Genomic DNA, 26,720 nt, shown 5'->3' on the forward strand with positions numbered 1-26,720 from the left:
TTTGTCAAACATAGTTTCATGAATTATCAACTTAAGGGATAGACTAGATGATAGCAACTTTATTTTTAATAAAAAATTTTCAATGCAAAAGTAATACACGCTAATTATGTAAAATGTGAGAAGACATTGAAGTAGAATTAAGAAAAAAATACTATCTGTGGACCCAGGCTCCAAAGAGCGACTCCAAATATCTAAGTGAAACTCTCCCCAAAGATAGCAGTGTTTCCTTCTGAATCTAAGTCCCTGCTTGTCACTTGCTTATATTGTGTAGTCGCCGCTGCCTGCAATACTGTTTATTACAGAATTGATTCACAAAGTTTAAATTCAGTACATTTCTCTCAGTTCCTTCTCCCATTCCCTTAGGCAGAAGGGTCTTGAATGAGCGACAGGGAACCATTGCCTGGTTTAAGCTCTGTTGTGACAGATGCCAAGGATAGTGTTACAACACCCTGGATGAATGAGGCTCCCTGCCTGGGACACACCCACTCCCCTGACAAGCCCTCTTGTGCGGCAAACTCCTGGCGCCCCCCGCTGGTTGTCTAGGTCACTGAACACTAAGTGTGGGCTATAGGGCGAGCCTGTCTCTAATCTGGGATGATGGGGACTAAGGCTGCCTGGCGCCCTGTGAGTGAAATCAGAGCGATCCAGAATAAAGGCCCTGCGGCCCCTCCGGTAGAGGAGCTGTACCCGGGGAAGATGTTCACCAGGCGCTGCCTGCGGAACGGGGTGACTGCCCATCTCTTGTTCCTGGTGGAGAGAGTGTGGGTGGGAAGTTTTGACTCCTTTTCCATACAGTTTCCATACAGCTGCAGAGGGTTCACAGGCCTCTGAGCTCGGGCCACATGTCTTATGTGCATGTTGTGTTCTAGCTCTGTGCAGAGTGCTTTCAGGATTCTGAAAATTGACAAGAATAAGAAAAATCTGAGGATTTAAGTAAATACTGTCATTAATTGCATTTCCTAGAATTCTGCATATTTACAGAAAGGAATAGTTAAATGTTGTTGGCTTACTTGCCTCTTAGGAATATAAGCCCCTTTTCTATAATAGATAGCAATTCTTACTTGCCCTCGGGGACTCCAACTCTGAAACTCTAATCTATGAAAGTGATTGTGATTCTTTCTAATATTCAGATTTTGCCCAGTGATGGGAAAGATCCATTTTCTTGTGGAAATTCAGTGGCTGACCAAGCCTTCCTTGATTCCCTCTCAGCAAGTACAGCTCAGGCTAACGCGTCAGCTGCCAACAGTAACAACCAGGTAAGTCTTACATCACCCTGCTGGGCGTGGCCGGCCTTAGTGAGAGCAAAGTGCATTTGTGGAAGCTTGTGATACGTTACAGCTGTCAGGTGTTTGTGTGGCTTTTCCCTTGGGTATTAACAAAGAACCTGCTTGTTGAACTTGCTAAAGACTGTTTATAAAGTTGATAATAAGAGAAAAGGCATGGCGTTCATCAAGAGTTGCCTTGAAAAGTCTGGCATGATCTGAACACAGACCCTGTAAGTTGCGAATACCCTGTCAAGTGAGGGTGTGGAAAGAAAAGAGGGGTCCTGTGCTGAGGTGGTCAGTGTCAAAGCTCTGGCTGGGACAGGAAGCGATCTGTCTGACCTCGGCACCTGGCTACACGCTCAGCTAGAGCTCCCTCCTCTCGCAGGTGCAGCACAGGTAAAAGTGGCTGCAGATCCAGCTTAGCACTTGGTGCTGTTATTGCATTGCTTCTAGGAAACTTGGAACAGTGGGATAATTCAGTGGGAAAACGACACTGTAATTTTACATTGATTTTAATGAAAATATCAGTTTAGGTGATGCTGCCTAGTGCAGTTATTGCTAATTGATAATCATTGTGAGTGACAACAAGAAAATTGAAAGAATGGATATCAGAATATTATTGCTGCCTACATCTTTAGAGTGAATGGGCTTTAGGGAGTGTTATTTCTTTATATATTTTCAACTACTTAGGTTCTGTGTGCCTCAGTTTCCTCATCAGTAAAACCTCATAGAACTGTGGGAAAGAGTAAGGGGAAAAATAGTTATAAAGTATTAAGAACAGTACTTGGTACTCAGTAGGGATTTAATAATTGTTCATTACAGCTATCTTATACACTGCTGCCTCTATAATAATACATTTAGGGGCTCCCCCGTTGCGTCCTGAAACAAGTAACCATTTCTACATGCAAACAGAAAGAGTTGTGGAGGAGGTAGTCACTATCCTATCAGTCAGTATAACCAAGCAGACACTGAAGTGCATGGTAGGAAATTGTGTAAGAAATTCACCTGAATTTGAGGTAGGGTTAGATACTTTTCCAATCTCAGTTATACTTCTATGGTTCCTCAACATGGCCCTGTCCTCACCTTATCCTTCCTATGTATTAGGCTCCCGCCAAACTGGCTGTTCTCCAAATATGCCTTACGCTACCCCATCTTTTCTTTGTATCTTTGTTCTCTTCCAAGAATGATAGAATGACTCCTTCCATCTTTCAGAAGTCTGCCCAACCCGTAAGGTTCAAATCAAATATTACCTCCTCTAGAAGTCTTTGTTTTTTCTTCTCCCCTTTGCTCCCTCTCGATTCTTGTAGCACTATTTCAGACTCGTAAATTATATTCTTATTTGTAAACTTGGAAGTTGTACCTAAAGGCTCTAAGGATTCACATTGAACACTTTGGGCAAGAATATATTATGGGTAATTTTGTATATTCATGCTGCATCACTTCAGAAGACATAATATCTGGTCAGCCTACCATTATTGATCAGAATGACCTTGGGTCAGGTTGATCATAGTCTTGTGCTCCCATTGTCTAGGTGCAGTTTCTCCATATGCCCATAAAGCAGTCTGTCTGGTATTAATGTAATGCTATAACCATTCACCTTAGCGTTTACCACCAAATGGTAATCCTTGCCTGCCCGAGTCAGTACTGCTATCCTTCCGCGTTTATGGAGCTGGCTTTCTTCTTCAATCAACTGACGCTCGTTAGCTACCTTGAGAAAGTTTCTATTGGAGTCCAGTACAGAAGTCTAATTATTTCCCTTTAATTGCCAGTTTTCGAAGGAAGAAGTTGTTTTAATAGCTGCCTCAAATAGCAACAAATGAGTTTTTCTATCTTTTTTCAAGTATTATTAGGGACACATGGAATTACTAGAGTGTTTTTTTCCCCACTTATGCTTAAAATTGTCACTTCTTAGCCCATTCAAAGTGTTTCCTCTGATGTCAATATTTTGAAATTTTTCTTGCTCTTAAATACTGCTAATTCTATCATCTGTTATTACTGGGTCAGCTTCGATTGATTTTTCTCTTTTTATGGGTCTTAATTTCTTGTTTCTTTTCTTGCCTGGTGATTTGGTATTGGATGCCAGACATTTGTGATTTTTATCTTGTTATATGCTGGATAGTTTTGTATTCCCATAGATATTTTCTATCCTTGCTCTGGCATGCAGGTAAGTTACTTAGAAACAATTTAATCCTTTCACGTCTTATTTTTTAAACATTTTAAAGTGAGATCAGAGCAACATTTAGTCTAAGGACATTTTGCCCCTCCAGGGAAGCAAAACCCTTTTCAGTTCTGTACCCAGTGCCCTATGATATGAACGATGAGGTTTTCAATTCTGGCTGGCGAGAAGGGCCATATGGGAGAGACTGATACCTAATCCTCTCATGTGGTGGTTTTCTCCCCTGCATACGCGGATCAGAACTGAGCCCAAGACCTGAGGTCTCCTTCAGTCGGTCGCATCTCCCCTCGGTCCTCTGGCCCAGGCTCCCAGCTGTCTCCGCAACTCCAAGTCCCCTGGGCTTTGTGTGCATTTCCCACCCTGGTCCGTGGCCTGAGAAGTCGCTTCAGGAGGGAGCAGGTCCTTTATTGCCTTACATCCAGTGATTTGAAATCAGTTTCATATATTTTGTCAATTTTATTTTTCAGTTTTAAGTGGAAGTGTAGCTGCATCCCAGTTACTCCATCTTGATCGCCTACTTTTGCATATTACTTAGTTTAGACAACCAAGTTTATCTATATCTATAAAATGGAAATAATGCCACCACTTTGCAAGAGAGTTGTACCAAAAAGTGCATTCTCACAAAACTGTATAAATGTTAAATAATGGCATTGACTTGCCTAATAGATAGTTGGGGAGCTGGGATCTGAAGCCTGGAAGTTAGACTCCAAAGTTGTCCTCTTAACAGTGATCCCGGTTTGGCCTCAATCGGCTCGGTGGGAGTGTATCCGTTATTTTTTTCTCCCTGCGATGCTGCATACTGAGCTGCTCAGAGCCTCGGGAACCGACCAGCAGACCTTTGCTCCTGAGTTCACGGCCTGGGCAGGCTGTTTGGTGCCCTCGGCTGGGTTTGGTGGGTTCATCATGGCTCTGAGCTTGCTTCACGTCAGCCCCATGGCTGTTCATCTCATCTTCGCGCTCTCATGTATCTGGTGGCTGTGAAAGCAAAAGCTTCAACATCTTAACATTATTAAAAGCGTGGCTATGTTTTTTCTCTGGAGTTTCTTTCATTGGCTGTGTTACTTGCATGATATTTGTTCCATTTCCTCTGTACAATAAATAATTATTTTTAGTGCTTCAGAGATAATGCATTATGACAGCCACAAATCTTTAGAATATATGCTAATATATTGCTTCACACTTGGTCTTTGCTTTTTGCATGTAATGTGTATGAGTGAGGGGCATGCTGGAATTTCCTGGGAAACTTAGCCCTGCTGTGAATTTGCTGTTTTTAGTTAAGAGCTTTGGTATACTCTTTTTTTTTCTTCATTTACTGAGCACCATTTTTATTTTAAGGTGGATATTTTGGCTCAGATTGGTTGTGTTGAAAGTCTCAGCCAGTCACCACCTTCTTCATCTTCTCCTTCTCCTCCTTCTTCCATAAATAAGGTAAAATTCAAACTTAAATGCAAAAGGAAATAAACATTTAAAACCCAAAGAAGTAATACCTTTTCCCAGTGAGGTCATTGTTTCAGGTAAAGTATCTTACACAGCTCTTCTGGGGCACATGGAACCTTTGGAACTGCAGTGAGGTCTCAAGAAGAGTTTTAAGGATGTGGTTGAATTTCAGGAAGGATTTGGTGCCATAAAGGGAGGAGGGGGGAGAAGAGGAAGACATTGCTGAGGATAAAGGAGAGGAAGGAACAGTAGAGAAGTGCCTCAGGGTTTGAAACCTTAAGGAGGAGCAGAATGGGTTAGTGTGTGACCAAATGCCTGCATTTGAGGGACTAAGGGGGTTACTGGGACTGACAGCAAAGAAGTCAGAGGCCAAAGGATTGTCATGAAAGCAGATCATTGTAGCCCAGTTGTCACAGTAGCGGTTAGGTTAGGCTTTGAAGAAACCAAGGTTTCAGCATTTAGCACTCAGAACATGTTTGTGCCAAGAGCCCTGAGAATTAAGAGCTGCTGTTGAACTGTAGGTGAGACAGCTCTGCCTCTTTCTCTGTCCTGTGTGTAGCTGAAGGAAACAGATCTTTGGCTGGAAGAGAAAGCATCTTGGTGCTTGTTATTACCTCTTTAATACAAAGTTTCTGGCATTGAAACCAATTGGAAATACAACTTTTTGATCTTTTCTTCTAAAGCATATACAATAGGTATACTAGTCATACTGCGATTTATTCAAAGGACTGCCAGTCTTCATTCTTGTCTTTATATTCTAGATGGCACTTCCCCCACCCCATAATAAGATAACCTCTCCTGATGCCACATATTGTGTTAAATGCTTTATATACGTTGTATCAGCTAATCCTTATAAAGCCCCTATGAGGAAGTTAATATTATTGTGCCCATTATATAAGTGTGGAAACTAAGAGAGATGGAGTAACTTGGCCAAGCTTGTAGGTGGTAAGCCTGGGGTTCAAACCCTGACAGACAGCTCTAGAGCCCAAGTTTAAGTTCTTAATCACTGTACCTATGTGAGATTTACTTGAATCAAATTCCATTGAATCCTTGGTCCCTGGGATTTAAAATTCACCCAGTGAATCCTTGTCTCTTTTTATCCCATATTATGTATTTGTAAGACCCACAGCTTCCTGCAATTATCAAGAAAACCCATCACTGCCCATTCCACATGGGCATTCTGACTACATTCTGCGGTCTTTCTGGCTCTCCAGTCAGGTATAAGCCAGTCTTCTTTCTGAAGAAACTCAGCTTTGCTTTAATCCTTTCAGTGACTAGATTTAAATAATTCTCATTATATAAAGCCAGTGTAAATGTATTTCTGTATTTGTTTTAAGAGGACAGGATAGCTTTTAAATTTAGAGTGCTAAATCAGCAACTGTTTGAGTAGATTGTTCCTGGCCGTAAGGAGCACTTCATTTAGTTGGGTTAGGGGTAAGGGGAAGAGTCGGACTTAATCAGCCAGTTTTAGTGCAAGGCAGATGAAAATGCATTTATAACAGAGGTCCCAGACAAACACACTTCGGGAGTGTGCTGCTTTGTAAAACACTGTGTAATATGGATGGAGAATTCTCCTGATCCATCCGCAATGTGTTAATCTGTGATCGATCACAGCAGGTTATTTTCCTAGAAAAGACTCAAGTGTACATAGGAAAATCCAGTTTCCCTCTTTGTGAAATGATGTTATGAAGGCTAGATGTCTGACAAAGAATAATACATATTTCATACAAATGATTAAGAACATCATACTTAATCACTTTAAGTTGAAAAAATTTTGTTTAGTCTTCGCCACTCAAAAATATCTTAAGGGAAAGTGTTTTCTAAATAAGATAGGCCTATACCTGTGACTGACTAGTGGGAGTGACCACTTGGTGCACAAATCATTCTAACTTAAAGACTAGCTTTGGCAGGATATAAGGTGTGACAGTGCGAGCTAGCAGGCTGAGACCGGAGCCCTGGGTGCAGTAGGACTTTGACCGAGTTCAGGAAGACGAAGGAGAAGGCTTTGTGTGTCGGTAGAATAGCATGAGCAAAGGCAAGGATGTAGGAGAGGTTGGGAAACAGAAGGTTGAAGCACAGAAGTGAAGGTTAATGGCAGGTAAGATTGGGGAATGTCATGGAAGGAAAAGTTAGGACCTTGATGGGTGGACAGAGGAGCTTGGAGTTTATTCCATGGTCAGTGAGAGCTAATGAAGGGTTTTTTTGTTGTTGTTGTTTTTTAAATTATATCTTTATTGTTCAGATTATTACATTTGTTCCTCTTTTCCCCCCCCATAACTCCCCTCCTCCCAGTTCCTGCCCCACCCTCCGCCCTCACTCCCCACCCACTGTCCTCATCCATAGGTGCACGATTTTTGTCCAGTCTCTTCCCGCATCTCCCACACCCCTTTCCCCCCCAAGAATAGTCAGTCCATTCTTTTTCTATGTCCCTGATTCTAATATAATCACCAGTTCATTCTGTACATCAGATTATTTGTTCACTTGATTCTTAGATTCACTTGTTGATAGATGCATATTTGTTGTTCATAATTTGTATCTTTACCTTTTTCTTCTTCTTCCCTCTTCTTAAAGGATACCTTTCAGCATTTCATATAATACTGGTTTGGTGGTGATGAACTCCTTTAGCTTTTCCTTATCTGTGAAGCTCTTTATCTGACCTTCAATTCTGAATGATAGCTTTGCTGGATACAGTAATCTTGGTTGTAGGTTCTTGGTATTCATCACTTTGAATATTTCTTGCCACTCCCTTCTGGCCTGCAAAGTTTCTGTTGAGAAATCAGCTGACAGTCGTATGGGTATTCCCTTGTAGGTAACTGAGTTTCTTTCTCTTGCTGCTTTTAAGATTCTCTCTTTGTCTTTTGCTCTTGGCATTTTAATTATGATGTGTCTTGGTGTGGTCCTCTTTGGATTCCTTTTGTTTGGGGTTCTCTGTGCTTCCTGGACCTGCAAGTCTATTTCTTTCACCAGGTGGGGGAAGTTTTCTGTCATTATTTCTTCAAAGAGGTTTTCAATATCTTGCTCTCTCTCATCTTCTGGCAGCCTTATAATTTGGATGTTGGTACTCTTGAAGCTGTCCCAGAGGCTCCTTACACTATCTTCATATTTTTGGATTCCTTTTTCATTTTGCTTTTCTGGTTGGGTGTTTTTTGCTTCTTCGCATTTCAGATCTTTGACTTGATTCTTGCTCTCCTCTAGTCTGCTGTTGGGTGTCTGTATAATATTCTTTATTTCAGTCAGTGTATGCTTAATTTCTAGTTGGTTCTTTATCACAACATCGAGGGTCTCATTAGATTTCTTGTAGATCTCATTAAGTTTGTCGGCAGTTTCTAGAAAATTATTGAAAGACCTTAAAAGTGCGGTTTTGAGCTCTATATCCTCCATTTCTGTCATGTTTCTTTGTCTCCGCATTTTTTATGCTTTCTTGGTGCACCCCCTTGTGGTCTTTGTGCACAGTCTTGTTGTAGTTAAGCCTTGATTGTTGTCGGTAATACTGGGGGTGATTTGACCTCCAGGCCAACTGGCTGTGAGAATCAGCTGTGTCTGCAGTGGGAGAACTTCTGTGCTGGATCTCTAGGGCAGTGCTAATCTAGCCTTTGCCTGAGGCTATCCCACAAATGCCTCTGTGCAGGGCTTGGGTGGGGCGGGCCCCAGGGGATCTACAGGGTGGGTGGAGCAAGCAGTTATGGCTGCTCAGTCCTGTCCCCAGGGGCTGCCTCTCAGAGTCCCAGCAACCGCTGCAAACCTCGGAGAGAAAGCTGCCTTCGAGTTCCAACCGAAGCCAGACAGTCCCGCTTCTCCCGTTTGAGTCTGGGTCCCTAGAGACTCGCCCGGAACTGGAGCTCAGAGCCTGAGACTCCCTCCCGATTGAAACAGACAACCGCGCCCTCAGCCGCCAGCCCACTCCACATGCACTCCGCACCTTAGTATTTGACTTCAGCACTGCGCCTCCTCTGAGTCTCGGTATGCTATTCTCTTTCCTCCTAGTTGTAGAACTTCCACTTAGCCAGCCTTCCTGTGGTTCTGGATGATGTCTGTTCCACCTTTTAGTTGTATTTTTGAAGTGGTTGTTCAAGGCAGCAAACTCCGGCTTTAACCTATGCCGCCATCTTCATTTCTCCTAATGAAGGGTTTTTAATGACATGTGGTTGAGAGCCAGGAAGGGTTTGGTACCATAAAGAGGTTAAAGGAGAGGATGAAGACACTGCTGGGGAGAAAGGAGAGGAAGGAAAGCTGAAGAAGGTAGAGAAGAGGCACTTCAGAGTTGAAACTGTAGGGAGGAGCAGAATGGGTTAGTGTGTGACCAGATGCCTGCAGCCGAGAACCACAGGGATGGGGGGTTGAAAGCATAGGAGTCAGAGAACGGTGGGCTCCGAGAGGACAGGACTAGACAGACTGTGTGAGATGCTTTTAGGTATTGATATTAGAAGAGGGTTCTGGAAGTCAGTAAAAGGTCATCAGAGAGAGAGAGAGAGAGAGAGAGAGCGAGAACGAGAACCAGTAAAAAAAGTCCATGAGAGAAGCTGGAGAGATTTCTGGTTTGGAAAGTTTGAAACAAGATAGAAAGTTTCAGGAAAAATAACAAAAGACAGAGAGAGAAGCAAACCATTACTAGATTTGCCTACAGGGATTTTATACTCTAGATAGAGAGCTAAGATCGTATACATAACCAAATAATGTAGCAATTATTATAAGCATTTTGTGAACAAAGTGGTTTTAAAGAGAATTATCATGTTATATGTTTCTGTCCTAAATTTTAAATCTTTTAGGATACTTGCTATGAATAGGTCACATTCCGTTTTCTCCAGTATTGATGAAAGTCTTTCTTTGACACTTTGCTGACACTTACAGTCTTATCGTCACGGCAGTCCTGGGCTCCTGCCTTCCTGTTGCTTTATTTCTAACCCTCTGCTCCTTCACAGTTGACTTCATTTAGGCCCTGTCAGTCTTTCAGAACCCGAGTCAGGCTGCCTGGGTTCAAATTCTAGCTGAGGCTGCCCGGCTGGAGAGGGACAGCCAGGATTGTACCCCCGCAGCCTGACTGGAGGGAAGCTGTGTTCCTAACTGTGCCGCCCTCAGTGTCTGCCTTTATTTCCAGTCTCCACTAGAGTAGCTTGAAAGTATTACCTTGTGAGCCAGGTATTGGAGAAACTCACAGTCGTGTGAATGAAATGGCTTTCTGCTATTATTTACCTTAGAGCAGAATCACTAGTGACTTCAGAAATCATAACTCCATATGTAAAACATATTCTGCTTTTTATGTTTCTGGTATGTGGCAGCCAATTATCCATCCCATCTCTCAGTCAGTGAAGAGTAAACAAAGACCAACATTATAGGGCTCTAAAACATTAAAAAGGTATATTAAACAGTTTGGGAAATTTTCTTGTAAATATCTATATATCTCTATCTCTATATCTCCCCCTCCCCCCACTGCCCTCAACACCAATCTTTTTTTTTTTTTTCATGTGGGGAAAAAAGACTCCAGTGAAGGGGAGATATTGCTATTCCATGTTCTTGGATAAACAGATTCAACATTAAAATTATGTTGTTGTTTTTTAAGGCATTACTTCTTTTCCCTGAATTTATCTATAAATTTAAGGTGATTGAAATGAAAATCAAGGCATTTTTTAAAATGTTGACACTCTAGTGCTAAAGTTAGCATTGTTTTAGGTTTAAAATATTAAGCTGATGAAAAAGGTCGTTTAAAAATAAATTGATAAAAAATGCTATACTGAAATACTAATGGTATTCTTTCTAGTGGGCTTCAGAGTAGCTTGGTACTAGTACAGATGGTTGCTAGGATACAGTAGAGAGCCTAGAAATGGGTCCCAGTCCAGTATATGATGGAGGGGACATTTCAGATCAGTGGGGGGAGATGGATCATTAAATGATAGGGCAACAGACAGACTACAAGAAAAATTAAGCTGGATTACTATGTTATTTCTTATACTGAAGTAAGTTCCAGACAAATTAAAGATTTAAATTTTTAAATCAAGGAAACAAAACCAAAAACAAGCGTGTTTGACTCACAGGTGGTACAGAAGGGGTGAGAGGGAGGCTATAGGCCTCTTATTGCCATATTCCTTGCAATCGGGTGCCATGTGTTGCCTGTTCAAAAATTTTATTTATAACAATAATTAAACTACTCAAAGGAATAATGGGAGAAAATGTTTTTAAAATAATTTGGGGATGTGGTAGCCCACCTTTATGCCAGACAGAATTCCTTGGCATGTCAGGAGTCTAGGGATATAACGGCAGCGGTCTCTTTGGAGCGCAGTTTGACAAAATCCATTGATTCTAAAAGTACAGTCTCCTTAGCCCAGCAGTGTTTCTTTGGGGATTTCACAAAGGTCTGTTGCACACGTGGGAAGGATGTACAAGGATGTGCATTGCAGTCTTATTTACAGGAACAAAATACTGAAAACAAGGTTAGTGAGCATCGCCATGTGCTGCTTGCATTGTGGGGTAAATGCAGTGGAGCTCTGGAGCCGTGTACGGAAGAGGCCCCCAGGTGTGGACGCACCTTGAAGAGCGTCTCGGGCTCTTGGGTGGGGAAGCGAACGTGCAGAGCAGAGAGTGCCATTGGGCTCACGTACATGTTTAAGCACGAAGGGTCTCTGTGCATGGGATGTTTGAGCAGGTGTAGGTAAGGATCTGTTGTTAGGAGCTGTCTTTAAGAGAATGACGGCATCTTAAGATGGTGTGTATGTATGTCAATCCTCACCCGAGGATATCTTTTTCCATTGATTTTAGAGAGAGTGGAAGGGAGCGGGCGGTGGCGGGGAGGACATTGATATGAGAGAGAGACATCGGTTGGCTGCCTTCCGCACTGGGGCTGGGGATCGAGCCTGCAACTGAGGTACGTACCCTTGACCAGAATAGAACCAGAGACCCTTCAATCCTCGGGCCGAAGCTCTAGCCACGGAGCCAAACCTGCTAGGGCAGTAGGCATATTTTAAAATTCCATGTCTTTTTATTCTGTTCGAAATTTTTTTTGCTGGGAATCTATTACTTTTTCAGATTAAGGTAAAAGCCTAGTGAAAATACAACTGATTGCTTTAAACCAGTTAAAGTGAATAAAACATCCTCATTATTAGCATGTATAATCTCAAAAACATAATGTTAGGTGAAAAATAAACAAGTTGCAAATAGATACATACAGTATAATGTTGTTTAGCTCAGTTTTGAAACTACAAAACAGTTATTTATGAATGTGTACGTATGCAGTGGCAGCATATAAACATACACAGGAATGACTTGAGTTAGAGAAGAAGTTATTGGGGAAGGGAGAGGACATGGAGGGGTGTGGTGCTAGTCTGGCAGTTTCTTTGTTGCTGGTTGTAAAGTTCTAAGCAAATGAAGGCAAAATGTTAACATCAGTAAAATCTGGTTGATGCTGTTTTTTGTGCTTTCCGACATGTTTACAATTTTTTATTTAAATTTAAAATTGTTGTAAATTTCTACTGATTTCTTTCAGCACTCCTATTGTATTCAATTGTTATGTGATTCCTACGGAATTGAGCAATGCTTTCTAGAAGTCACAAATATTCTTTCTCCTTTTTTACCCCTAACAACAGGTCAGCAGTGGCAATGACCCCTGGTCAGCCTGGGGTGCCTCCAAATCTGGAAACTGGGACAGCACAGATGGCTGGGGGGCCACGGCAGAGGGGACCGCAGCCCAGAAAAACACTGCCAATAGCTGGGACGCCACCTTTGGCCATCCCCAGGCCTACCAAGGACCAGGTGAGGAAGAGGGCTCCCCTGGGGACTAGGGCATCGGAATAAGAATACAAGGAGCTGCTCTCAGGTGCTCCTGTTCGGTAATAGCAAACCTGTTAGTCTGGGTCTATTGTGGGTAGCTGTTAATTATGATCATTAGTCCAATCTCAGTTACCTGTCATGGAGTCACATGTTTGCAGGGGCCAAGTTCATAAAGCAAAAGAACACTTTAAAATCTTGGAATTTAACACACATGTATTTTCTTTTAAATCTTAAGCTAAAAACAAACGTGTATACAGATGAAATATGGTGTATCACCTGCCAGGCTATTATCTCTGACCAGCTGTTTCACCTTTTCCTTAACTACCTTTCCTGTTTGACTCCCAGGCTATCAAGGAAATATTGAGGCAGAAGAGGAATTTATAGACCGGGAAACTTAATTAAGGAGGGATATTTATGTCGGTTCTGAAATTAAATAAGATAAAAATCTGCTCATCATTTTTTATGATTCCAAATGTGCACATTGTGCCAGGAATTGAATGTGCTAACTGGCGAGGGGCTTGCACACAGGAGCCAGGGCTCGGGTACTTGTCCTAAGCCCCCCTCGGAGAAGGACTGGGACTATTGGCAGGACCGGGAGTCTTGGGCTGAGTAGAAATGTTGAGACCAGACTGCTGACGTGCAGTTCTTAGTAACGTGGCATGGCCCCAGGAAACTTGGCCCAGGTCCTTCCAATACTTTCTGTTCTTTTCTTCTCTGTTTTGGCATTTGCCTCTTCGTTGTGGCACTCTTAAGGCAGAGATGCCAGGGCCATTTCCTGCCTAATAGCAAAAGGACACGTCAGGCCCCCAGAGGTGGGAGACAGGCAGACCGTGGTGAGGAAGGGAGCAGGAGAGCTGGCAGCACCTTACCTGGCACACAGACTACTGCTGTGTTAGGCTGCTAGTGCTGGTTGTACTTCCTGTCTCTCGTTTTTCTCTTTCCTTTCTCCTCCATCCCCACCCTGTTTCTTTCCATCTTTCTCCCTTCATCACAATTCTCTCACCTTTATTGTTACTAGTGATAATTTCTTTTAAGAGCTTTATTATACCTTTTGTCCTCCTCAATCGTAGATAGGTAAATAGATAGGTACATAGGTAGATATAGAGATAGATAGATTTCAGAGAGGGAGAGGGAGAGAGATATAGAAACATCAATGATGAGAGAATCATTGATCAGCTGCATGCCCCCTTCTGGGGACCAAGCCCACAACCCAGGCATATGCCCTGACTGGGAATCAAACCATGACCTCCTTTTTCATAAGTCAACACTCAACCACTGAGCCACACTGGCCAGACCTCCCCAATCTTCTTGGCTTTAAGGGTGTTTGATCTGCTTATTTGCGAGTTTATAACGCTAGATTTATCAACGTATGGGCCTCTAGAAGACCTTTCCTTGTGCACCATGTAGCATTTTTATAGTAACTTCATATTAATGTGACAGTCCTCTTGAAGCTAAAAGGCAAACTCTACACTTCAAGCCTTATGACTGACTACGGAGCCTATATTCTTCATGTCTACTTCATACTCCTATAGTACACCCTTTTCTCCTTTTTTTTAATTGGTAAATCCAGTTGGTAGTTTTTATCCTGAAATTAAATCATTCCCTTTTTATTTTGTTTTTCTTCACTGACCATCTTTGGTGCCCACCCCTAGCAACTGGTGACGATGATGACTGGGATGAAGACTGGGACGACCCCAAGTCAACATCTCCCTACTTCAAGGATTCAGAGGCGGCTGAAGCAGGAGGTGGTCAGCGCGGAAACAGTCGTCCTGGCTCGTCGTCCATGAAGCTGCCACTTAACAAGTAGGTTTAAAGGGAGTCAAGGCACAGGAACTCTGTGTAGGAATAGACACAAGATACAAAGAGGCCTTTTCTCTTCTCAGTGATTTACAAAGTTTTGTAATTTGCTCACTTTTGTTTGGATCTTAGCTTGGTAGCTTGTTTTAATACTAGAGGCCCAGTGCACGAAATTCATGCACTGGGGGAGGAGGGGCGACCTTAGCCTGGATTGCGAGAGGGCGCAGGCCAGGCCGAGGGACCCCAGCGGTGCACAGTCGGGGCTGGGAGGGACTGCAGGAGGGCTCCAGGGCATGTCTGGTCAGTCCCAATCGGCCGGACCCCAACAGCAAGCTAACCTATTGGTCAGAGCATCTGCCCCCTGGTGGTCAGTGCATGTCATAGTAACTGGTTGACCGATCAACTGTCTGCCCCCTGGTGGTCAGTGCACGTCATAGGGAGCGGTTGAGTGGCCTTAGCATATCATTAGCATGTTATGCTTTGATTGGTTGAATGGAAGGCCGACACTTAACATATTAGCCTTTTATTATATAGGATTTTTTTCATTTTAAAGGAAATATTTGTCCTATTTAATGATCTGCAAACACTGTTTTTACCTTTATCAACTCCAGGATGTATTAAGATTTCCTTACTGATGTCACAGGAAAACCAAAACTAACTCTTTTTAAAATGTTTTACTATTTATTGATCATTGATCGCTTACCGAATTGCCAGGCATTGTGCAAGCGGTTTGTATACATTCTCATGAGACCCTCATATCCCTTGTGGTACATGTAATCTCTGTTCTGTGAGGAAAACTGAAGCCCAGAGAGGTTAAGTAACTGCCCAGACTCACACAGGATTCCAATCCAGTCCCTCAGTCTCCTAAGTACATGCTCTAAACTACAATGCTGAAGGTGATTAGTATTGTTTTCACCTAGATTTCTCTTAGATTAAAAAAAAGTTTTGAGCAGTACTTGCAGATGCACTGTTTAACAGGAAAGCATGTGGTAAATATGGATGAGCACTGTAGCATTGGTTGGTAGAGAGTTCTGGATAGACTGTAGTTCACGCTGTGTAGCTTGAAGGAGATATAATTTATCTCCTTCCATACGAATCTTCCAGTGCTCTTTCTTACAGCAGTTATGTTTAAAATAGTTTTATTTTCTAAAATTACTGATACTGTTTCTCAGTGTCCAAGTCCATGATTCCAGATACCAAGGAACATTAACCTGTGTCTGGAAAAATATTGTCAACATAATGTTTGATATTTGTATCTGGTTATCAGGCTCCAGTTCTAGATCTATACACATATGCATACGTTTAATAAGCCCTACAAGTCCCCTTACTGTATTTAATGAGCATCAGCGATTAAATGGCATCTTTTAGCTACCCACGTTTCCTACCTCTCCGTCTGTTTCTTCTATTATGTATTTTCATGCTCGGTTGCTTGTATAATAAAATTAGTCATTTGTTATTGATGGTATCCTGTTTCTTAGAGTCAGATTTGAAGTTTTCAGTATGGTCAGTAGAGATTGTATTACTCGCCGCTGTCCTTTAAACCTGAACACAGAGTGTATTTAAAATCCATTTCCGTAGAATGTATCTCTTTGTCCCAGTTTGAAAATGAGGAAGTAGAGACTGCGTCACAGGACTAGCCAAGTTTTCTGCCAGGGTTTTGTGGTTAGAAAGTGAGGTGTGGCTGGTGCCCAGGCCCTGGCTCTGCTGCCCTGTGCTTGCTTTCCACGGCTCCCGCTGGCTCTCTGATATGCTCTATGATATTAGAGAAGTTGGAAGGTCTGGTTGAGCCTCAGTCGCCTAATCTCTAAGTGAAGGGGTTGACTTTAAGAATTTCCTGCTCTAAAATTTCATTCCATTTTGAAACCAAATTAAAGCAGTTCTAATTTGCATCTGCAAAAATTTCTAAAACCCAAACTAATCTTGTCTTTTTTAGAAGTAGCACTTTGGATGGCTCTGCATGTATTCCAGCTATTCTCCAATTTTAGAAATTTGCTTTGGATTTAGATTTGATTTCTGGAAGTAACCAATCTTATTATGTTTAGGTCTCTTTTGAGAAGACTGGTTTTCTTTGATGTTGCAAAAACTGGTTCTTTTGTCTATTCCAAAAGAAAATAGCACGAGTGCTTATGGACGGTGGCAGCTTCTTTGGGATAATTATGGCTTCCCTGAGGAGGGAGTATGTGGAAAGGCAGCTTTAATTTGGATCTAGAAATGCTGTGTGTGGCCATTACCCCGTTGGTATGCTCGGTAGCATCTCCTCCTGTGACGTGGGGGACATTTTTCTGGTGTGCCCTTCACTCTGTGGGGTGATAGAGTGTTTCAGGTCCAGTTAGGCAAATGGAGTGCCATAAATATCACACCTTCTGGAGTCAAACTGTTCTCTTACCAGATAAAGCTTAATTAAATGACTAATTGGCCGTCACACAATCTGATTAATTTAGGTTTCATTTACCATAGTTTCCTAGTCCTAGTACATCTTCGAGACAGACAAGGTTAAAGTTGTCGTATTAAGTAAATGTGGATGAGAGCCGTATAATTCTTTTAAGAAAGTCATAAGACTCACAAACATTTGTCTTCATGATTAGATTTCCGGGATTTGCAAAACCTGGGATGGAACAGTATTTGTTGACTAAGCAACTAGCAAAACCCAAAGAGAAAATTCCTATCATTGTAAGTTTGTTCATTTTTGTTTGTTTGCTGTGTTTCTGATTAAGCTCTCTTATATGCCTTAAAGCTAAGAGGATTATTAGTTATTTGGAAAGTTTCTAAACACATTTAATGCTGTAAATAACTGATAGTATGTGCTAGTATTTTTAAAGTACTAAAGATAATCAGCATAAATTAATGCCTGTCATTATATTGTTTAGATATTTTTTACATTTACCTTTCAGATTTAGTAATTGAACCAACAACACCCTTTAGTATATGTATTTTTAATAATTCTTTGTCGGTATGGTGTCTTGAAGTATCTTTTACATGCTGTTTTTCTACCAGCCCTACCTATTTGGCTAATAAACCCAATTCAAATATTTAGGTTTCTGCCTGGCAAAGTCCATGCATGTTATCAGAATAAAGTGTCTTTTCCACTAAGTTGATATAATTAGTATTTCTTCCAGTAAACCTGCTCTCAGGTCATAATAAGGAGCTGGCAAATAAAAGCTGGGAGTAATGACACCATTAAGAATATCTGTCTTATAATAACTTGATTATTACATCACATGCACCGGCTCTTTAGTTTCACCCAACGTTGATTGCTGATAGATTTTTCTGTCAAAGCATTATATAGCTGAAATTCCCAGAGAAAATTCTGGAAAAGAGAACTGTGGCTACCTTCTGACCCTGTTGACTTACCCCTGTAACTAACTACGAGATGGGGAACCTTGAGTGTAATCACCATTACACTCAAACAGGGAGGAGGAAACATCTGATCTTATTCTATAATCTCCTAGGAAACTTGATAAAATTGCAAGAATGATGCTGGACTTATTTTATTACTTGTTCTTACATCTTTGAAACCTAGAAACCTCCAGAGAGAAGGGATGTGACCAAGACCTCTTTTTTCCTTCTTCCCTCAAAGCAAATTTGGGGTAATTATCTTCTGAGCTATTCTAAGACAGATATTCTTAATGTCGTCATTAGATTAAAAATTATTTTTCTTTTTTTTCTTCAGCCCTTTTGTAAATACTGAACATGTATCATTGTTTTTGTTTTGTTTTTTCATTAAATTTAAAACTCCACACAGTTAAGAGCCCGTGACCCTGCCCTTGGATTCGCAAAGGGGACTTTGTCACAAGAGTGGCAGTGGTGGAATAGAGCTGAAGGCCCCAGCATGTGTACCAAAGTCTTAGGTAGAACTGGCCTGTGCCCTGCAGGCACGCTGCCTGTGTGGGCTTCTTGTGTGGAAAAGGAAGCCCAGGAAAGCCATTCGTCTTCAGGAAACCGAGAGAAAGTAGAGACCTGGTTCTTTGCTTTTAAGGCACAGTAACCATCCCCACTGATACAATGGGACCCATGTGTAGTGAGCAGTAGTCGATCAGAATTGCTCTCGGTGCTGTGATTGTGGCAAGTTCCCCAGAGGCTCCTCTTAGAGATCCCTGCTCCGCAGCTCTAGGGGTTTTCTGGACCAGGACTCCCACTTGGGGAGTCAGAGTGACTTGTTGTCAGAGATCTTCTCTCTAGTCCCTTATTAAAATTCTCTGGACCCCAGTCATCATCCTGACCTAATAGCCTCTCAACTTGCATCCCCCACCCCACTTTTTCTTCCTTCCACCCTTAAAAAGAAATAGGACAGGGTATGCAGAAAATGAGAAAGTTTGATGGCAATTTGACATTTTTTAGACATACAAGGCTGTAATTTTTATTTCACAAACTATCAACCCATGAGAGATGATAACTTTTTTAAAACTGGCCCTTTATATATATAACTAAGACAGCTGGACCAGAGAGAGAAAAATTGTGTTCCGCCCAGCGTTCCCAGAGGGGGGGACACAGGCGTCTCCGCGTGGCCTGGAGTGCCCGGAGGAGGAACAGAAGCATTTGCTGGCGAGTGTGTTCTTCAAGTAGAGCCTCAACAGGAACAGAGAACGTTTATGTAACCCTCAAACAAGGGCAGGAGCCACCCTCCAAAGGACTTCCAGCCCTAAAGAGAACCTTTGATGACTTACATCAATTTTATTTTCGAGTTTTCCTTGTAACGAAGTTAACTCTCCCTGAAACGTTGTGTAGGTTGGAGATTATGGCCCGATGTGGGTTTATCCTACCTCTACCTTTGACTGTGTGGTAGCAGATCCCAGGAAAGGCTCCAAAATGTATGGGCTGAAGAGCTACATTGAGTATCAGCTAACGCCCACTGTAAGTATCCGAGTTATCAAAAGCTTGTCACCAGTTAGAATTGGCTTTTTTCTTCATTTTCTGTAATTGGCATGGTAACTTTTCTCCTCTTTCCCTTATTTTGTAGAATACTAATCGATCTGTAAACCACAGGTATAAGCACTTTGACTGGTTATATGAACGTCTCCTGGTTAAGTTTGGATCAGCCATTCCAATCCCTTCTCTTCCAGACAAGCAAGTCACAGGTGAGTGTGTGTGACGCTGAACTCAGGATGACAAGTAAAAAGACTCCAGTTTTAGAGTTTCCCATTTTTAGAGTTTCTGATGTAAATCAGTAATGGCATTTTCCATCCTCTAGAGGAGCCAGTTGTAGGAGTTTGGAAACAGTAGCTGCATACACTGTACATACTGCGCATGTATTTGGAAGTTACCTAAGCACCTAACAAGAAAGGCTCATAAAATTTTCTGTCAGCGTTCTTGTAGATGTATCCTGAATTCTGGCAAAGTTGTTGTGTCTTTATTGCTACACCCTTCTTATAAAATAAGTACATGAATGTTAAAATGATACCTGAGAAATGAGCCAATAGCCTGAAGTAGAAATGCAAATCTCTGACCCCATGGTGTGGGCACTTCCTGCAGTCCAGATGTGTTGTTTGCATTAGAGGTGTGTGGACATCGGAGCTAGAAGCCACAGAGCTTCCAGCTGTGAGGTAGGGAGCTGCCCAGTTATCGAGGTGACTGTTTATAGTGAAATGTTCTTATTTATCGCTGAGAAGCCCTCAGCTTTTTCTTATTTAAGGTGTCATTTTCCCCACTTGCCCTGCCCCAAGTAATCTGGTCAGGAATCTGCGTGCCCCCAGAGCCCCTAATAACGTGCCGTCGGAAAGGATTTCTGTGTCTGTTTTGAAACTGTCATTGATTTTTTTATCTCCTAGTATAAAACCTGAAAAATTAGTACTCAGGACTCGTTACGTTTTTCTTAGAATAAAAGTTTGTAAAGAAGCTGAGCTTTACTGAAGATTGGAAAGAGTTTAGTATGTAGGTAGGAATTTTTCCAATAAATGGAACTAGTAAGTATAGAAAGGAAAGGATCAGAGATGAGAGCACGGCCTAAAGGTCCGAGGTAGAGAGCCTCTGAGAGAAGGGAAGGCAGCCCAGGCTAACCTCAACCCAGAGAGCAGAGCGCGGGGTCTGCAAAGGAAGGTCCTCTCCCGGTGTCAGAGAAGACCGGACGGTTCCATCCTCACCCCGTAGAGTTGAGAGAAATGGTTTAGAGAGGAGCTGAGACTCCTACCCAGCCAACGACAGAGCGGCTCAGGACACTGCAGTGCTGCAGTGCCTCCCTCCGTGCCCAGACCGCCACCGTGCTGTCCCAGAAACGCTGAGCACGCCCTGCCCAGCTCGCTGTTTAACAGGAGATGTGGACCAGCTAGTCTTAGTTAGAGTTAGGAACCTTAGGATAAGGAGTTTGTTCTCCTTAAAACGTTACCTTATACTTTGTTTTCTGTTTCTCTGAAGTTTTTTGAGGAGATGGAAACATGTTTTTAAAAAGTTGTTTGGATTTTGATTTTTTTTTTTTAAATTTTCAAAAATTTCAAATTGCCACAGCAGAATGGGGAGTGGGGCTGGGGCTGCATTGCCAGGCCCATAAACCGGGCCATCCTCCAGTGAGCCTGAGCAGCCCCTTGCGGGGCGGGGCACAGCCCACCGGGAGCCGTGTCAGGCCGCCAGGCTGGTGTGCATTGCTGCCTCCTTCCACTCAGGGGTCGCTGTACCCTAGGTCTGTGCCCGGTTCACAGTTCACTCGTCCTCCTTTTGTTATCCTGTTGCTTTAAATCACAGCTTGCTTTTTAAAATTCTAGATTTCCTTCCATGAAAACTTCAGTCTGCCTTTCTCCATATTTTCCAATTTCCGTTCGTTTCCTGAATGTTTACTCTCCTGTATCAACTTGACTGGCCCAATATGTGAAATAAGTGGACTGAGTTATTTTAGGGCTGAGGAATTTTCAGATCACTTAGGTTTTAATACATTGCTTAGTCTAAATCAGATAACTCTGCTGTTTTAAAGCATCGTGGAGTCATGGTTCTGTTTCCATATTAAGGTTTGTATGGGTTTTTTTAAAGAAAAGTTCAGGCCCGTAGCCAGGGGGATGTCATAGAAAAGCAGAAAGCAACGCCGTCACGTGCAGGGAGCTGAGCTTTGGTTCGCTGCCTGGGAGACGTGCCAAGGAAACTGCACAGCACAGAAGCCACTGTCTCTCCCTCCTCTTGCTTGCCTCCTGCCCGATGCCACAGGATCATTACTGTGTCAACAAACTCCCCTTTCACTTCAGCCTGGAGGACTGAGGAACGCCAGCATGTGATGTCACCCATTTCTGTGGGCTTGCTGAGCTGTCCCTGAGAAACCTACAGCTACCGTTTTTCATTTGTTCATAGATTTGGGATTTTGTGAAATAATATTGAATGAATCTGGCTTTACTCCTGGGTGCAAAACTGGTATGTTCACATGCTTAGTGAAAACCTAAGTAAGGTTATTAAAAATGGGAAAGGGGGAACCCCGCCCTCCCCCCCTTTTTTTTCTAAATTCTCTGAAACCTGCTATAAAAATCTTACCAAGCACAAAATAACACCTGAAATTATTTGGAAATAAACCAGCTATGTCAGAAATTTTCCGGAAGAATAAGAATCAATCAGTGCGTAGGCTGTGAACTCTTGGTGTAATTCACTTGGTCATCCTGGGGAAGTTGGTATAAATGAGGTCTATGATGATTTATCGGGTCTTTATCTGTCCCCCCTTTTATCCGACAGATGAGGCTGTTTCTGCACAGCCTAAGCTTATGTGGTACTGAATCTCTACTCCTAGCAAGTGCGTAATCTGAAGTGCTTTCATGTACAGGTGCTGTCCAGACCATGACACACACACACACGCACACATGCACACACGCACATACACCCACCATAGATGATGAATTGCTTTTCACTTGCTGCTTTCAAATTTTTCTTTTGTCTTTCAGCAGTTTGAGTCTGCTATATCTTGGTGTGGATTCTTTATATTTGTCCTACATGGGGTTTGTTGGGCTTCTTGGAAGTGTAAATTGAAGTTTTCCATCAAATTTGGGGAATTTTCCCACATTATTTCTTCAGATATTTTTATCTTCTTTCTCTTCTCCTTTGGGTTCTCCCATCATGAGAATGTTGGTCTGCTTGATGTTTTCTGAGGCTCTGTTCATTTTACATTAGTTGTATTTCTCTCTGTTCTTCAGATTAAATAACTTACGTTTATTTATATTCAGATTCACTCTTTTTTTGCCATCTTGAATCTACTGTTAAAACCTTACAATGAATTTTTAATTTCAGTTATTGTATTTTCAACTTCAAAATTTTTTATTCTTTTTTATAATTTCTGTCTTAAGAATCTCTATTTGTTGTATCCTTGTCATACTTTTCCTTAATTTTTTTTAACATGGCTTCCTTTAGTTCTTTGAACATATTTATAGAAGCTTCTATGTTGTTTTGGTTTTGTTGTGAAATCAACATCTGGGAACACTTAGAGACATTTTCTCTTGACTACTTTTTTCCTCATATGGCTCATGCCTTGCTGTTTCTTTGAAATCTCTCAATTTTTTGTTGAAAACTGAAATTTTGGGTAATATATTTTAACAATTCTAGATTATGATTTTTCTCTCTGAAAGTTGTTGTTTCTGCTTTGGTTGGTTGGTTTGTTTGATTGCTTGTTATAAGTAACTTGCCTAGGCTAAATCTCGGAAATCTGTCTCTCCTGCAGCTCGGTTTTATTTTATTTTATTTTTAAAGTGTGGCTTCCTAGGGTTCACCTGTGTCTGTGTGTTTGGTGGTGAGCCTGCCCCAGGCCATTGAGCGCCTGCCCTCTGCCAAGGGACCTGTGAGTGAGGAGGGGAGCAAATTCAAAGCTCAGGTCCTTTTCAAGTTAGCCCGGTTTTTCCTTTTTGGAGGGCCCCTTTTGTGACGCCTTCCCGTGTGTGTAGCCTCGGGTTGGCTGGGAGTGCATGCCCGGCCTGGCGCCCGCAGGCCTCCCCTGTTTCTGCGCTCAGCCTCGCCTGGAAAGCTTGGCTCAGCCTCGTAGCTTGGCTAGTGGAGCGGCTGGTCTCCCTGTTCACCAGCCTCTGGAGCGCCACTGCCCCACCACTGAGCATGGGCACCTCCCTCGCTCCCGACCCTGCTCCGTCCTGGCAGAAGCCCCATGTCGGCCAAGTAGAGATGGGAGGGTGGGGGCAGCAGGCGAGACGGGAGCAGCCACAAGCCAGACGCCACAGATTTCTACTGTTTTTGCCTGAAGTATGGCAGTTTTGCAAACAGGCATTTCTCAGATGGCTGTTGGCCTTCGGTGGATTTCCAGAGCGCTGATTGTTTTGCTTGTCTGGGTTTATAGCTATTTGGGGGACTGGGTTAGCTGATTGCCTTGCTTGACTGTAGCTGGAATTTCCATTGCCAGAAGCCTTTTAACTGATAGTGGTTTTGTTTGGTAGGCTTATAAAAATGGCAGCTTTCATTACTGCATTCATGGAAAAATTGCTTTTTCTATTTTCAGTTTAAATAACTTAAAAAATAATATGGGGGGGGGGGGAGCTACAGTCCTGAGTTACTTTGCATAAGTACTAAACTTAAATTTGTATATCTCAGATTATACTGCATTTGGTCACATTTTTATAAATACAGAAACTTCATATACATTTGTAAGAATTACTTATTAAATTCAACAGTATTACCTCTTCCTTGTCAATAGGACTTAATATGGCCTATTACTTTATAAGAAAGAGGTTTTTCATATTGAAATAAGATTTACTTTAAATTTTTAAAATACTTGAGGGAGCCTTAAGGAAAATAGCACTTTGAGGTTATAATATTCTTGTCACAATTAAAAGGTTTGTTGACTTGTTACATTGCAATTTCATTCTTATAAACTAAACAGTCTATTGTATCATTCCTGTGGGTCTTTGGGCATTCAATATGTTACCTGTTTTTATTTTTCTTTATATTATTTTTTGTGAATCCTCACCTGAAGATATTTTTCCACTGATTTTTTAGAGCAAGTGAAAGGGAAGGAAAGAGAGAGAAACATTGATGTGAAAAAGACACACCAATCGGTTGCCTCCCACACAAGCCCCAACCAGGGCCAGGGATCAAGCCTGCATCTGAGGTATGTGCTAGGGCTGTTGCCCGTTTTTAGGTTAGTGAGAAATCACCATGGTTTACCTTCTACTAATAACTTTCCACGAAGTAGCCATTAGCTGAACAAACAGCTTTTCGACAAAGTGGTACATCGTCTGGGCGCATTCCTTGCAGGTCGCTTTGAAGAAGAATTTATCAAAATGCGCATGGAGAGACTTCAGGCATGGATGACCAGGATGTGTCGGCATCCGGTAATTTCAGAAAGCGAGGTTTTCCAGCAGTTTCTAAATTTCCGGGATGAAAAGGTATTTGATAACTGTCATATTCACATCAATTTTATGTCTGAAAGGAGTTAAAATTATGTCAGTTGGATGGTTATTTCTGATTTTCTCTACAAAGACAATAGGGATAGAAACCTAAACTCAAGCGATAGGAAATTAGTCACAAAGCCTGAAAGAACTGCCGGGATGGTTTTCCATATGCGGAGAACAGATTGGCCCAGAGTAGATGGGGCAAAGGATGGGCGAGGGTGAGGAATGGTTCCTAAATGCTAAAAATAAGATAGACCCCAGACTATGCAGGACATGAACAGCATGAAGGGAGGGAAACAGAGAGAATGATTTTTTTTTTTTATGGCCAGATCAGTTTTTAAAAAATTGATATTAGAAAGGAAGGGAGAGACAATCATTAAAAACTGATTTTTGTAGTCAATAACTCATGTAGATGGATGGATACAGAAAATGCCAATGAATCTACAGAAAAATTACTAGAAATAAGTAGTAAGGTAGCTGGATATAAGTAAGACATTGCATTATTTGTATATAGTATTGGCAATAAACAAAATGAAAGTAAAAAACTATCATTTCAACAGCATGAAAAGTAATTTCTAGGAGTAAATACAAAGAATTATGGAACACTGTTGAGAAAAAGAAAAAGACTTAAATAAATTTTCCAACATTATCTTTCATGGATTGAAGAACAGCAAAGATGTCATATGTAGAAAATCAAAGCACTAAGAATAGCCAAGATATTCTTGAAAAAGAATGAAGTGGGAGGAGGACTCTATTGAATATCAAGACTCACTGTAAAGTGAAAAGAATTTCAGAAGCAAGGAAGTGGCATAAAGAAAGACAACAGACCAGCAGAATAGAACAGAATGGACACCTAATATCTGACGCAGAGGATGCTGATTCAGTGGGGGAAGGACAGTACTTTCAATAAATGGTGCTGAGTCCATTAGATCAGTGGTCACCAACCGCTGGTCTGCAGACCACTGGTGGTCCGTGCGGTCCGAAAGGTTGGTGAACACTGCCTTAGATGGCACCACTGGGGAAAATGAAACATGGTTCCCACCTCATAATAATGTACTGTTGATCTTGTTAGGGTTGACGGCATGGTGGTTATGTTTTTAAAATATGGCCTTATATCTGAGACTTCCATTTAAGTAAGCAAGAAAACTGGTAGAGTAGACTAGATAAAACAAAATTGGTAAATTTTTAATAATTGTTGAGGGCTGAGTCTTGTAGGGGCTTATTGTTCTTTCGCTCTACCTTTGTATATGTTTGGAAGTTTCCATTGTATAAAGTTTTAAATCAATTCCAGATCATTCTGAGGTCTAAATGTGAAAGGCAACCAATAAAGCTTCTAGAAGGTGACATGGGAGAATAGCTTCATTCCCCCAGAGAAGAGAGGGTTTCTGAAATAAGACAAAAACAGCTAACCATACAGGAAGAAATTTGGATTTTTTAGAAATTTAGATTGCATTAAAACTAAAAACTTCTGTTTATCATCAGAAGCCATTAAAAGTGAAAAACAAACTAAGATATGAACAAATATGATCAACCAAGGGCTGGATTTTAAAATATATGAAAACCCAAACAAAAAGATAAGGTAATTAACCCAGCAGAAAAATTGTAGATTTGATTAAAGACTTCCCAAAAGAAAGTATCTGAATCCTAAACAAATGTTTAGAACAGTACTTAATCTCATTAGTAATCAAGGAAATGCAAATTAAACCACAGTGAATACCACTACATACTCACCAGAAAGGCTAAAGTTAGAAAGTCTGAAAAGTGAGATGAGCAGCTACTGGGCTCACACACTGCTGGTGGGTGTGAGGATTGGTAAACAGTTTCATATTATCTAAAGCGGAACAATTTTCCACTCCTATACCTCACAGAGATTCGTGTGTGTGTGTGAATATATACATGTATATATATGTATATATATGTATATATATGTATACACACACAGCAACTTCATTCATAACTGGGCAGGGGCAAGGATGACTACCAGTCATAGGATGGATA

At 41.6% G+C, this 26,720-nt stretch overlaps 1 protein-coding gene across 1 annotated transcript in view; it reads left to right on the top strand.

The window, feature by feature from the left end:
- The window catches only part of SNX9 (sorting nexin 9), a gene marked incomplete at its 5' end in the record, with an annotated part of 70,421 nt that overhangs the window by 29,965 nt on the left and 13,736 nt on the right, over positions 1-26,720 (top strand). The window contains 7 exon segments of the mRNA XM_081093578.1: positions 1,131-1,256; positions 12,453-12,618; positions 14,289-14,439; positions 17,019-17,103; positions 19,159-19,284; positions 19,391-19,508; positions 24,586-24,716. Of these exon segments, the coding sequence (XP_080949704.1) occupies positions 1,131-1,256; positions 12,453-12,618; positions 14,289-14,439; positions 17,019-17,103; positions 19,159-19,284; positions 19,391-19,508; positions 24,586-24,716 (903 nt within the window).

Source organism: Myotis nattereri, assembly GCF_964212035.1.
Source record: "Myotis nattereri genome assembly, chromosome: 6".
Classification (NCBI taxonomy): domain Eukaryota; kingdom Metazoa; phylum Chordata; class Mammalia; order Chiroptera; family Vespertilionidae; genus Myotis; species Myotis nattereri.